The sequence below is a fragment of the Platalea leucorodia genome (genome assembly GCF_965183815.1).
Source record: "Platalea leucorodia genome assembly, contig: HAP1_HAP1_SCAFFOLD_712, whole genome shotgun sequence".
In the NCBI taxonomy this organism is placed as follows: domain Eukaryota; kingdom Metazoa; phylum Chordata; class Aves; order Pelecaniformes; family Threskiornithidae; genus Platalea; species Platalea leucorodia.
Genome location: NW_028120938.1, coordinates 1 through 14,200, shown reverse-complemented (window position 1 = coordinate 14,200; position 14,200 = coordinate 1). Strand labels below are relative to the sequence as shown.

The window sequence follows — 14,200 nt, the reverse complement described above, 5'->3', positions numbered from 1 at the left end:
GGGGACATGGGGACAGGGGGGACGTGGGGACATGGGGGGGACATGGGGGGACACAGGGGGACACGGGGACATGGGGACACACGGGGGACGGGGGACATAGGGGGACAGGGGGACATGGGGACACATGGGGACAGGGGGGGACAGAGGGACATGGGGACATGGAGGGGACATGAGGACATGGGGACACACGGGGGACACGGGGACATGGGGGGACAGGGGGACATGGGGACAGGGGGACAGGGGACAGGGGACAGGGGACAGGGGGACATGGGGACAGGGGGACAGGGGACAGGGGACAGGGGGACAGGGGGACAGGGGACAGGGGGACATGGGGACAGGGGGACACGGGGACATGGGGACAGGGGACACGGGGACAGGGGACAGGGGGACAGGGGACAGGGGACAGGGGACAGGGGACATGGGGACAGGGGACAGGGGACGCGGGGACAGGGGACAGGGGACAGGGGACAGGGGACATGGGGACAGGGGGACAGGGGACAGGGGGACATGGGGACAGGGGGACAGGGGGACAGGGGGACAGGGGACAGGGGGACAGGGGGACGGGGGACAGGGGGACAGGGGACAGGGGACAGGGGACAGGGGACAGGGGGACAGGGGACAGGGGGACACGGGGGGACAGGGGACAGGGGACAGGGGACATGGGGACAGGGGGACAGGGGGACATGGGGACAGGGGACATGGGGACAGGGGACAGGGGACAGGGGACAGGGGACAGGGGACAGGGGACAGGGGACGCGGGTGACGTCACGGCGCCGGCGCCCCCAGGTCGACCCCCCCCGGGGCTTCTTCGGGGACGACACGGGGCTGAACGGGATCCGGCTGCTGTGCGGGGAGGCGGCGGGGGCCACCTCCAGCGTGGGGCCGTGAGTCACCGGGGGCCACCGGGGGGGGGGGGTGGCCATGGGGGGGGCACCTGGGGGGGGGGTGGTCATGGGGTGGCCATGTGGGGTGGGATGGTGGCCATGGGGTGGCCATAGGGTGGCCACCTGGGGTGGGGGGGGTGGCCATGGGGCAGCCACCTGGGGAGGGGGGTGGCTGTGGGGCAGCCACTTGGGGAGGGGGCGGTGGCCGTGGGGTGGCCATGTGGGGTGGGATGGTGGCCATGGGGTGGCCACCTGGGCAGGGGCAGTGGCCATGGGGCAGCCACCTGGGGTGGGATGGTGGCCATGGGGTGGCCACCTGGGCTGGGGTGGTGGCCGTGGGGTCCTTGGGTGGGGTGGCCATGGGGTGGCCATGTGGGGTGGGGGTGGTGGCTGTGGGGTGGCCACCTGGGAGGAGGTGGTAGCCATGGGGTCCTTCTGTGGGGTGGCCATGGGGTAGCCATGTGGGGTGGGATGGTGGCCATGGGGTGGCCATGTGGGGTGGGGGTGGTGGCTGTGGGGTGGCCACCTGGGGTGGGGGGGGTGGCCACGGGGTCCTTGCATGGGGTGGCCCTGGGGCACCCATCGAAGCTGACGTTGGTGGCCACGAGTTCCCACGTGTGGTGCCCCCACCGCCGTGACGTCCCTCCCCGTGGCCACCACGACCCACCCATGGCCACCATCGCGTCCCCTACGGCCACCACGCCGACCCCCATGGCCCCCATGACATCCCCCATGGCCACCACAATGTCCCCCATGCCCTTCCCCATGGCCACCACTCCCCAGCCATGGCCACCACGCTGTCCCCCGTGGCCACCACTCCCCAGCCATGGCCACCATGATGTTCCCCATGGCCACCACTCCCCACCCACGGCTACCACTCCCCATCCATGGCCGCCATGCCCCATCCATGACCACCACGATGTCCCCCATGGCCACCACGCCATCCCCCGTGGCCACCACAATGTCCCCCATGCCCTTCCCCATGGCCCCCACACCTCACCCATGGCCACCACTCCCCACCCATGGCCACCATGATGTTCCCCATGGCCACCACTCCCCACCCACGGCCACCACACCCCAGCCATGACCACCACGCCGTCCCCCGTGGCCCCCACTCCCCACCCATGGCCCCCACTCCCCATCCATGGCCACCACGCCGTCCCCTGTGGCCACCACTCCCCACCCATGGCCACCACGCCGTCCCCCGTTGCCACCACTCCCCACCCATGGCCACCACTCCCCATCCATGGCCACCACTCCTCACCCATGGCCACCACTCCCCATCCATGGCCCCCACTCCCCACCCATGGCCACCACTCCCCACCCGTGGCCACCACGCCCCACCCATGGCCACCACTCCCCAGCCATGGCCACCACGCCCCACCCATGGCCCCCACTCCCCATCCATGGCCACCACTCCCCACCCATGGCCACCACGCCCCACCCATGGCCCCCACTCCCCATCCATGGCCCCCACTCCTCACCCATGGCCACCACTCCCCATCCATGGCCACCACGCCCCACCCATGGCCCCCACTCCCCATCCATGGCCACCACTCCCCACCCATGGCCACCACGCCCCACCCATGGCCCCCACTCCCCATCCATGGCCACCACTCCTCACCCATGGCCACCACTCCCCACCCGTGGCCACCACTCCCCACCCATGGCCCCCACTCCCCATCCATGGCCCCCACTCCTCACCCATGGCCCCCACTCCTCACCCATGGCCACCACTCCCCACCCGTGGCCACCACTCCCCACCCATGGCCCCCACTCCCCATCCATGGCCACCACTCCTCACCCATGGCCACCACGCCCCACCCATGGCCCCCACGCCCCACCCATGGCCCCCACTCCCCACCCATGGCCACCACTCCTCACCCATGGCCACCACTCCCCATCCATGGCCACCACTCCCCACCCATGGCCCCCACGCCCCACCCATGGCCACCACTCCTCACCCATGGCCACCACTCCCCATCCATGGCCACCACTCCCCATCCATGGCCACCACGCCCCACCCATGGCCACCACTCCCCATCCATGGCCACCACACCCCACCCATGGCCACCACTCCCCACCCATGGCCACCACTCCCCACCCGTGGCCCCCACGCCCCACCCGTGGCCACCACGCCGCCCCCCGTGGCCACCACCCCGACCCGCGGCCCCGCTCTCCCCAGCCGCGGCTCCTGGTTGCCGCCCCAGCGCTGCGGCCCCCCCCACCACCTGGTCTCCTTCCGCCTGCGGGTGGAGGCCCCGCGGGGGCTCTGGGACGACACGGCCGCCAACGACCTGGAGGCGGCTTGCTCGGACGGGCGGGTGCTGGCCGGCGGCGGTGGCCCGGCGGGGGCCTGGGGCAACTGGAGCCTGCCCTGCCCCCGCGGGTGGGGGGTCTGCGGGCTGCGCACCCGCCTGGAGCCGCCCCAGCGCGGCGGCGACGACACCGCCCTCAACAGCGCCCAGCTCCTCTGCTGCGTCTGAGCGGCCGCCGCGGCCACCTGGGGCCTCTGGGGGCCACCTGGGGCCACCGCGGCCACCTGGGGCCTCTGGGGGCCGCCTGGGCTGCCCGGGGCCTCTAGGGGCCACCTGGGGCCGCCGCGGCCACCTGGGGCCTCTGGGGGCCACCTGGGCTGCCCAGGGCCTCTAGGGGCTACCTGGGCCTCTGGGAGCCACTCAGGGCCACCTGGGGCCACTGTGGCGACCCGGGGCCTCTGGGGGCCACCGCGGCCACCTGGGGCCTCTGGGAGCCACCTAGGGCCTCTGGGGGCCACCTGGGCCTCTGGGAGCCACCCACGGCCACCTGGGACCACCGCGGCCACCCAGGGCCTCTGGGGGCCACCTAGGGCCTCCAGGGGCCACCTGGGCCTCTGGGAGCCACCCGGGGCTACCTAGGGCCTCCAGGGGCCACCTGGGCCTCTGGGGGCCACCCAGGGCCTCTGGGGGCCACCTGGGCCTCTGGGAGCCACCCACGGCCACCTGGGACCACCGCGGCCACCCGGGGCCTCTGGGGGCCACCTAGGGCCTCTGGGGGCCACCCGGGGCCTCCGGGGGCCACCCATGGCCACCCATGTCCTGTCTTGAGTCCCCTGTCCCCCCCCCGTCCTCCCTTGACCCCGTGTCCCCCCCTCCCCCCCCGTCCCCCCTCCCCCATTAAACTCGGGCGGTGCCGGGCCGGGGCCTCCTCATTGCTGGGGGGGAGGGGGGACCCCGGGCGCCTGCGTCCCCTGGGGGGGCACTGGGAGGGACTGGGGGGGACTGGGGGGGACTGGGGGGCTACTGGGGTGGACTGGGGGACACTGGGGGACACTGGGAGGGACTGGGGGGGTACTGGGGGGCTACTGGGGTGGACTGGGAGGGACTGGGAGGGTACTGGGGGGCTACTGGGGGGGACTGGGGTGAACTGGGGGGCACTGGGAGGGACTGGGGGGGTACTGGGGTGGACTGGGAGGGACTGGGAGGGTACTGGGGGGCTACTGGGGAGGACTGGGGTGAACTGGGGGGCACTGGGAGGGACTGGGGGGTACTGGGGGGCTACTGGGGGGGACTGGGGGGCATTGGGGGGGCACTGGGAGGGCACTGGAGGGCACTGGGATGTTACTGGGGGGCTATTGGGTGACGTTGGGGTGCTGGGGGGGCACTGGGTAGGAAGTGGGGGGACACTGAGGGGACTTGGGGGGCACTGGGGGTTACTGGGAGGTACTGGGGGGGACTGGGGGGCTACTGGAGGGCACTGGGGGAGGCTGGGAGATTACGGGGGGGGTTGTGGGGGCACTGGGAAGGTACTGGGAGGGACTGGGGGGGCACTGGAGAGGCCCTGGGGTTTACTGGGGGAGTATTGGGAGGGACTGGGGGGCACTGGGAGGTTACTGGGGGGCACTGGGGTTTACTGGGGGGGTATTGGAGGGGACTGGGGGCACTGGGGGGTTACTGGGGCGCACTGGGGTTTACTGGGGGAGTATTGGGAGGGACTGGGGGGCACTGGGAGGTTACTGGGGGGCACTGGGGTTTGCTGGGGGGGTATTGGGGGGACTGGGAGGCACTGGGAGGTTACTGGGGGGCACTGGGGTTTACTGGGGGGGTATTGGAGGGGACTGGGGGCACTGGGAGGTTACTGGGGGGCACTGGGGTTTACTGGGGGGGTATTGGAGGGGACTGGGGGGCACTGGGAGGTTACTGGGGCGCACTGGGGTTTACTGGGGGGGTATTGGAGGGGACTGGGGGCACTGGGAGGTTACTGGGGCGCACTGGGGTTTACTGGGGGGGTATTGGAGGGGACTGGGGGCACTGGGAGGTTACTGGGGGGCACTGGGGTTTACTGGGGGGGTATTGGAGGGGACTGGGGGCACTGGGAGGTTACTGGGAGGCACTGGGGTTTACTGGGGGGGTATTGGAGGGGACTGGGGGCACTGGGAGGTTACTGGGAGGCACTGGGGTTTACTGGGGGGGTATTGGAGGGGACTGGGGGCACTGGGAGGTTACTGGGGCGCACTGGGGTTTACTGGGGGGGTATTGGAGGGGACTGGGAGGCACTGGGAGGTTACTGGGGCGCACTGGGGTTTACTGGGGGGGTATTGGAGGGGACTGGGGGCACTGGGAGGTTACTGGGAGGCACTGGGGTTTACTGGGGGGGTATTGGAGGGGACTGGGGGCACTGGGGGGGCACTGGGGGGCACTGGGGGGTCGCTGACGCCCCCCCCCGCCGCGAGTCCTGGCCCCGCCCCCTGGCGGGGAGGGGAGGGGTCAGCGGGGTCAGCTGTGATTGACAGCTCCGGCCACGCCCCCTTCTGTGCGGGGGCGGAGCCGCGCCAAGCGCCGGCTGCCCCGCTGCCGTAAAGCGCGGCGGGCGCCCCGCTGCCGTAAAGCTCGGCTGCCGCTCCGCCGCGCCTGCCCCGCTGCCGTAAAGCGCGCCCTCCCCGCGAAAGCGGCGGCTGCCGTAAAGCGCCAAAAGCCGTCAAGCGCGGGGGAAGATGGCGGCGGCGGTGACGGTGCGGGCGGGCGCGGCGGGGCCGCAGCCGGAGTGGGGCAGGGAGGCCGTCAGCACCGGCGTGAGTGGGGCGGGGGGGCGGGGGGGGGCGGGCCCGCGGGGGGGGGGCGGCTGGGGGGCGGGGCGGGACCGCGGGGGGGGCGGGGGGGCGGCTGGGGGGCGGGGGGGGCCCGCGTGGGGGGCAGTTATGGGGGCGGGGGGGGGCGGTTGTGGGGCGGGGGGGACCCATATGGGGGGCAGGGGGCGGGGCTGGGGGGCTGTGGGCGGGGCTATGGGGCAGGCTGTGGGGCGGGGGCGGGGCTGTGGGCGGGGCTGTGGGGCAGGGGCGGGGCTGTGGGGCTGTGGGCGGGGCTGTGGGGCAGGCTATAGGCGGGGCTATGGGGCAGGCTATGGGGCTAGGGGGCAGGGCTATGGGGCAGGCTGTGGGGCTGTGGGGCAGGGGGCAGGGTTATGGGGCAGGCTGTGGGGCAGGGGCGGGGCTATGGGGCAGGGCTATGGGGCTGTGGGCGGGGCTATGGGGCAGGGGGCGGGGCTATGGGGCAGGCGGTGGGGCTGTGGGGTGGGCTGTGGGGCAGGGGGCAGGGCTATGGGGCTGTGGGCGGGGCTATGGGGCAGGCTATGGGGCTGTGGGGCAGGGGGCGGGGCTATGGGGCAGGCTGTGGGGCAGGGGCGGGGCTATGGGGCAGGGCTATGGGGCTGTGGGCGGGGCTGTGGGGCAGGGGGCGGGGCTGTGGGGCAGGCGGTGGGGCTGTGGGGTGGGCTGTGGGGCAGGGCTATGGGGCTGTGGGCGGGGTTATGGGGCAGGCTGTGGGGCTGTGGGTGGGGCTGTGGGGCTGTGGGAGGGGCTATGGGGCTGTGGGCAGGGCTATGGGGCAGTGGGCGGGGCTATGGGGCAGGGGGCGGGGCAGGGGGCGTGGCTATGGGGCAGGGGCGTGGCTATGGGGCAGGCTATGGGGCAGGGGGCGGGGCTGTGGGGCAGGGGGCGGGGCTGTGGGGCGGGGGCGGGGCAGGGGGCGTGGCTATGGGGCAGGGGCGGGGCTATGGGGCAGGCTATGGGGCAGGGGGTGGGGCTGTGGGGCAGGGGGCGGGGCTGTGGGGCAGGGGGTCCGTGCCCCGCCCTGACGCCGCCCCTCCCCCCAGACGACCATCATGGCGGTGGAGTTCGACGGGGGCGTCGTCATCGGGGCCGACTCCCGCACCACCACCGGGTGAGGGGCGCCGCCTGTGACGTCACCGGTGATGTCACCGGTGACGTCACGGGGGGCTGGGGGCAGGGGGAGGGGGCACCGGGTGTCCCCAGGCCTGGGGACGTCAGTGGGACGCAGGTGTCACCGGGTCCCTCGTCACAGGGTTGTGAGCGTCACCCACGACGTCACCCATGACATCACCACGCCACCTCAAGACGTCACTGTGATGTCACTGCCAACCTCTGGGGCGGTCCCAGGGGCCACCGGGTGTCCCCAGCCCCTCCGCTGTCACCGTCACGCGGTTGTCACCGTCACGCGGTTGTCACCGTGACGCCTGTCACGGGGCCGTCACCCGCAGCCTAGCGCCATGGTGTCACCCGTGATGTCACCGGGATGTCACTTCCGGGCTGCAGGGGTCGCCCCAGGCGTCCCCAGCCCCTCCGTCGTCACCGGGACAGGGTTGTCACCGTGACGCGGTTGTCACCCGGCGCCTGTCACCGTGACGTCATCATGACGTCACTCACAGTCTCTGGGGACGGTCCCAGGGGCCGCCAGGCGTCCCCAGCCCCTCCGTCGTCACCGGGACAGGGTTGTCACCGTGACGCAGTTGTCACCGTGACGCAGTCGTCACCGGGACAGGGTTGTCACCGTGACGCGGTTGTCACCATGATGCGGTTTGTCACCGGGACAGGGTTGTCACCGTGACGCAGTTGTCACCGTGACGCAGTCGTCACTGGGACAGGGTTGTCACCATGACGCGGTTGTCACCAGGACAGGGTTGTCACCGGGACAGGGTTGTCACCGTGACGCGGTTGTCCCGGCAGCGTCCCCTGCCTTGTCACTGCTGGGAGCCCCGCCCCACACCGCGGGAAGGGGGGGTGTGGGGGGGGCTGTTGTGGCGCCGCCCTGACGTCACGGTGACGTCGCGGTGACGTCACCGCCGCAGGTCGTACGTGGCCAACCGGGTGACGGACAAACTGACCCCCGTCCACGACCGCATCTTCTGCTGCCGCTCGGGCTCCGCCGCCGACACCCAGGCGGTGGCCGACGCCGTGGCCTATCAGCTGGCCTTCCACAGGTGGGTGTGGGGCGGGCGCCGGGGGGCAGGGAGCCGTGGGGCAGGGCGCCGGGGGGCAGCGAGGTGTGGGGCTGGGCACTGTGGGGCTGGGCACCGGGGGGCAGGGAGGTGTGGGGCAGGGCGCCGTGGGGCAGGGAGGTGTGGGGTGGGCACTGTGGGGCTGGGCACCGGGGGGCAGGGAGCCGTGGGGCAGGGCGCCGTGGGGCAGGGAGGTGTGGGGTGGGCACTGTGGGGCTGGGCACCGGGGGGCAGGGAGGTGTGGGGTGGGCGCCATGGGGCTGGGTACCGTGGGGCAGGGAGGTGTGGGGTGGGCGCTATGGGGCTGGGTACCGTGGGGCAGGGCGCCGGGGGGCAGGGAGGTGTGGGGTGGGCACTGTGGGGCTGGGCACCGGGGGGCAGGGAGCCGTGGGGCAGGGCGCCGTGGGGCAGCGAGGTGTGGGGCTGGGCACTGTGGGGCTGGGCACCGGGGGGCAGGGAGCCGTGGGGCAGGGCGCCGTGGGGCAGCGAGGTGTGGGGCTGGGCACTGTGGGGCTGGGCACCGGGGGGCAGGGAGCCGTGGGGCAGGGCGCCGTGGGGCAGCGAGGTGTGGGGCTGGGCACTGTGGGGCTGGGCACCGGGGGGCAGGGAGCCGTGGGGCAGGGCGCCGGGGGGCAGGGAGGTGTGGGGTGGGCACTGTGGGGCTGGGCACCGTGGGGCAGGGAGGTGTGGGGTGGGCGCCATGGGGCTGGGTACCGTGGGGCAGGGAGGTGTGGGGTGGGTGCTGTGGGGCGGGTGCCATGGGGCAGGGCGGTGTGGGGTGGGTGGTGTGGGGCGGGTGCCGTGGGGCAGGGAGCCGTGGGGCGGGTGCCATGGGATGGGGTGCTGTGGGGCAGGGTGGTGTGGGGCCGGCACCGTGGGGCAGGGGGGTGTGGGGCAGGGTGGTGTGGGATGGGGTGCCATGGGGCAGGGGGGGTGGGGCGGGCGGTGTGGGGCCAGCCCCACAGCTGCCCCCCCCCCAGCGTGGAGCTGGAGGAGCCGCCGCGGGTGCGCACGGCCGCCCGCCTCTTCCAGCAGAGCTGCTACCGCTACCGGGAGGAGCTGAGCGCCGGCGTCATCGTGGCCGGCTGGGACCCACGGCGCGGGGGGCAGGTGGGGGCCTCTGCCCCATAGCGGGACCCTCTGCCCCATAGCGGGACCCTCTGCCCCATAGTGTGGCTTCCCTGCCCTGTAGTGGGGCCTCTCTGCTCCATAGTGCTCTTCTGTGCCCATAGTGGGCCCCTCTGCCCCATAGTGGGACCCTCTGCCCCATAGCGGGACCCTCTGCCCCATGGCACGGCCCCTCTGCCCCATAGTGGGACCCTCTGCCCCATAGCGGGACCCTCTGCCCCATGGCATGGCCCCTCTGCCCCATAGCGGGACCCTCTGCCCCATAGCGGGACCCTCTGCCCCATGGCACAGCCCCTCTGCCCCATAGCGGGACCTGCTGCCCCATAGTGCCCTCGTCTGCCCCATAGCACAGCCCCTCTGCCCTGTAGTGTGGCTTCCCTGCCCCACAGCACGGCCCCTCTGCCCCATAGCACGGCCCCTCTGCCCCACAGCACCCTCCACTGCCCCATAGTGAGGGCCTCTGCCCCATAGCGTGTCCCCCCCCGCCCCATACTGTGACCTTTCCGGCCCCATAGCGTCCCCCTCCTACCCCCCAGCATCCCCCTCTCTGCCCATAGCGTCCCCCTCTCTGCCCCATAGCGTCCCCCAGCCCCACGGCCCTCCTCTCTCTGCCCCACAGCCCCCTCAGCCCCCCATTGCTGCCCCACGGCCCCCACAGCCCCTATAGCCCCTATACCCCCATAGGTGTCCGCGGTGCCCATGGGGGGCTGCTCCCGCGGCCCCCACAGCCCCTATAGCCCCTATACCCCCCAGGTGTCCGCGGTGCCCATGGGGGGGCTGCTCCCGCAGCCCCCACAGCCCCTATAGCCCCTATACCCCCCATAGGTGTCCGCGGTGCCCATGGGGGGCTGCTCCCGCAGCCCCCACAGCCCCTATAGCCCCTATACCCCCCATAGGTGTCCGCGGTGCCCATGGGGGGCTGCTCCCGCGGCCCCTATACCCCCTATAGCCCCTATACCCCCCAGGTGTACGCGGTGCCCATGGGGGGCTGCTCCCGCGGCCCCCACAGCCCCTATAGCCCCTATACCCCCCAGGTGTACGCGGTGCCCATGGGGGGGCTGCTCCCGCGGCCCCCACAGCCCCTATAGCCCTATAGCCCCTATACCCCCCATAGGTGTCCGCGGTGCCCATGGGGGGGCTGCTCCCGCGGCCCCCACAGCCCCTATAGCCCCTATACCCCCCATAGGTGTCCGCGGTGCCCATGGGGGGCTGCTCCCGCGGCCCCTATACCCCCTATAGCCCCTATACCCCCCATAGGTGTCCGCGGTGCCCATGGGGGGGCTGCTCCCGCGGCCCCCGCAGCCCCTATAGCCCCTATACCCCCCATAGGTGTCCGCGGTGCCCATGGGGGGGCTGCTCCCGCGGCCCCCACAGCCCCTATAGCCCCTATACCCCCCATAGGTGTCCGCGGTGCCCATGGGGGGCTGCTCCTGCGGCCCCCACAGCCCCTATAGCCCCTATACCCCCCATAGGTGTCCGCGGTGCCCATGGGGGGCTGCTCCCGCGGCCCCTATACCCCCTATAGCCCCTATACCCCCCAGGTGTCCGCGGTGCCCATGGGGGGCTGCTCCCGCGGCCCCCACAGCCCCTATAGCCCCTATACCCCCCAGGTGTACGCGGTGCCCATGGGGGGGCTGCTCCCGCGGCCCCCACAGCCCCTATAGCCCCTATACCCCCCATAGGTGTACGCGGTGCCCATGGGGGGGCTGCTCCCGCGGCCCCCACAGCCCCTATAGCCCCTATACCCCCCAGGTGTCCGCGGTGCCCATGGGGGGCTGCTCCCGCGGCCCCCACAGCCCCTATAGCCCCTATACCCCCCAGGTGTACGCGGTGCCCATGGGGGGCTGCTCCTGCGGCCCCCACAGCCCCTATAGCCCCTATACCCCCCATAGGTGTCCGCGGTGCCCATGGGGGGCTGCTCCCGCGGCCCCTATACCCCCTATAGCCCCTATACCCCCCAGGTGTCCGCGGTGCCCATGGGGGGCTGCTCCCGCGGCCCCCACAGCCCCTATAGCCCCTATACCCCCCAGGTGTCCGCGGTGCCCATGGGGGGCTGCTCCCGCGGCCCCCACAGCCCCTATAGCCCCTATACCCCCCAGGTGTACGCGGTGCCCATGGGGGGCTGCTCCCGCGGCCCCCACAGCCCTATAGCCCCTATACCCCCCATAGGTGTCCGCGGTGCCCATGGGGGGCTGCTCCCGCGGCCCCTATACCCCCTATAGCCCCTATACCCCCCATAGGTGTACGCGGTGCCCATGGGGGGGCTGCTCCCGCGGCCCCCACGGCCCCCACAGCCCCTATAGCCCCTATACCCCCCAGGTGTACGCGGTGCCCATGGGGGGGCTGCTCCCGCGGCCCCCGCGGCCCCACAGCCCCTATAGCCCCTATACCCCCCAGGTGTACGCGGTGCCCATGGGGGGGCTGCTCCTGCGCCAGCCCTTCGCGGTGGGGGGCTCGGGCAGCTCCTACATCTACGGGTTCCTGGACGCCGCCTTCCGCCCCGCCATGACCCGCGCCCAGTGCCAGGAGTTCGTCGCCCGCGGTGCGCGGGGGGGGCGCGGGGGGGACATGGGGGGGTTTGGGGGGGCTTTGGGGGGGATATGGGGGGCTTGGGGGGACACAGAGGGGTTTTGGGGGGATATGGGGGAATTTGGGGGGGACACAGAGGGGCTTTGGGGGGGATATGGGGGGTTTGGGGGGACACAGAGGGGTTTTGGGGGGGATATGGGGGGTTTGGGGGGACACAGGGGCGTTTGGGGGGGATATGGGGGGTTTGGGGGGACACAGAGGGGTTTTGGGGGGGATATGGGGGAATTTGGGGGGGCTACAGAGGGGTTTGGGTGGGATATGGGGGGTTTGGGGGGACACAGAGGGGTTTTGGGGGGAGATGAGGGAATTTGGGGGGCTACAGAGGGGCTTTGGGGGGGATATGGGGGGTTTGGGGGGACCCAGAGGGGTTTTGGGGGGGATATGGGGGAGTTTGGGGGGGACACAGGGGCGTTTGGGGGGGACACGGGGGCGTTTGGGGGGACACAGAGGGGTTTTGGGGGGAGATGAGGGAATTTGGGGGGGCTACAGAGGGGCTTTGGGGGCTTTGAGGGGGATATGGGGGGCTTGGGGGGACATAGAGGGGTTTTGGGGGGGATATGGGGGGTTTGGGGGGGACACGGGGGGTTTTGGGGGGGATATGGGGGAATTTGGGGGGGCTACAGAGGGGTTTGGGTGGGATATGGGGGGTTTGGGGGGACACAGAGGGGTTTTGGGGGGAGATGAGGGAATTTGGGGGGGCTACAGAGGGGCTTTGGGGGCTTTGAGGGGGGATATGGGGGGCTTGGGGGGACATAGAGGGGTTTTGGGGGGGATATGGGGGGCTTGGGGGGACATAGAGGGGTTTTGGGGGGCTACAGGGGGGGTTGGGGGGGCTTTGAGGGAGATATGGGGGGGCTTGGGGGGACACAGAGGGGTTTTGGGGGGATATGGGGGGGCTTGGGGGGACATGGGGGGGTTTAGGGGGGACATGGAGGCATTTTGGGGGCCTTGGGGGGGACACAGGGGGGTTTGGGGGGGCACAGAGGGGATTTTGGGGGGTTTGGGGGAGCTTAGGGGGGACATGGAGGGGTTCTGGCGGCTTGGGGGGGACCGAGGGGAGTTTGGGGGGGACCCAGAGGGGTTTGGGGGGGATATGGGGGGTTTGGGGGGACCCAGAGGGGTTCTGGGGCCTTGGGGGGGACACAGGGGGGTTTGGAGGGGTCCCAGGGGGTTTTGGCAGGGCACAGAGGGGATTTTTGGGGGTTTGGGGGGGGGGCTTAGGGGGGACATGGAGGGGTTCCGGGGGCCTTGGGGGGGACACAGGGGGGTTTTGGAGGGGTCCCAGGGGGTTTTGGGGGGACATGGAGGGGTTTGAGGGGGGCACAGAGGGGATTTTGGGGGGACATGGGGGGGGCTTAGGGGGGACATGGAGGGATTTTGGGGGCCTTGGGGGGGACCCAGAGGGGTTTGGGGGGGCCCCGGGTCGGGGGTCCCGGGGGGGTCCGGGGCCCCGGGGGGTTGGGGTGCGGGGTTTGGGGGTCCCGGGGGTTGGGGGTCCCTGACCTGGCGGGTCCCGCAGCGCTGGCGCTGGCGATGGCGAGGGACGGCTCCAGCGGCGGGGTGATCCGGCTGGCGGCCATCAGCGAGGCCGGGGTGGAGCGCAGCGTCCTGGCGGGCCCCGAGCTGCCGGGGGGCGAGGGCGGCCCCCCGCTCTGAGGGCCGCGGCGGCAATAAACGGCTCCGGCCCGGCACAGCCAGGTCCCTCCTGTCCCCCCTGGGTGTGGGGTCCCCTCCTGTCACCCCGGGTGTGGGGTCCCCTCCTGTCCCCCGGGGGTGGGGTCCCCTCCTGTCACCCCCTGGATATGGGGGTCCCCTCCTGTCACCCCTGGGTGTGGGGGTCCCCTCCTGTCCCCCCGGGGGTGGGGTCCCCTCCTGTCACCCCCTGGATATGGGGGTCCCCTCCTGTCCCCCCGGGTGTGGGGGTCCCCTCCTGTCACCCCCTGGATATGGGGGTCCCCTCCTGTCCCCCCCGGGTGTGGGGGTCCCCTCCTGTCCCCCCTGGATATGGGGGTCCCCTCCTGTCCCCCCTGGGGGTGGGGGTCCCCTCCTGTCACCCCTGGATATGGGGGTCCCCTCCTGTCCCCCCGGGTGTGGGGTCCCCTCCTGTCCCCCCGGGTGTGGGGGTCCCCTCCTGTCCCCCCTGGATATGGGGGTCCCCTCCTGTCACCCCCGGGTGTGGGGGTCCCCTCCTGTCACCCCTGGATATGGGGGTCCCCTCCTGTCCCCCCTGGGTGTGGGGTCCCCTCCTGTCACCCCCGGGTGTGGGGTCCCCTCCTGTCCCCCCGGGTATGGGGGTCCCCTCCTGTCCCCCCGGGTGTGGGGGTCCC

General features: G+C 72.4%; 1 protein-coding gene across 1 annotated transcript; it reads left to right on the top strand.

The window, feature by feature from the left end:
* Positions 1-5,802: 5,802 nt before the first annotated feature.
* On the top strand, positions 5,803-13,566 carry PSMB6 (proteasome 20S subunit beta 6). The gene is made up of 6 exons (XM_082339319.1): positions 5,803-5,934; positions 7,014-7,081; positions 8,007-8,138; positions 9,137-9,266; positions 11,682-11,826; positions 13,393-13,566. The coding sequence occupies exons 1-6, from the start codon at positions 5,857-5,859 to the stop codon at positions 13,527-13,529; spliced, it is 690 nt and encodes a 229-aa protein (XP_082195445.1). The 5' UTR covers positions 5,803-5,856; the 3' UTR covers positions 13,530-13,566.
* The last annotated feature ends 634 nt before the right edge of the window (positions 13,567-14,200 follow it).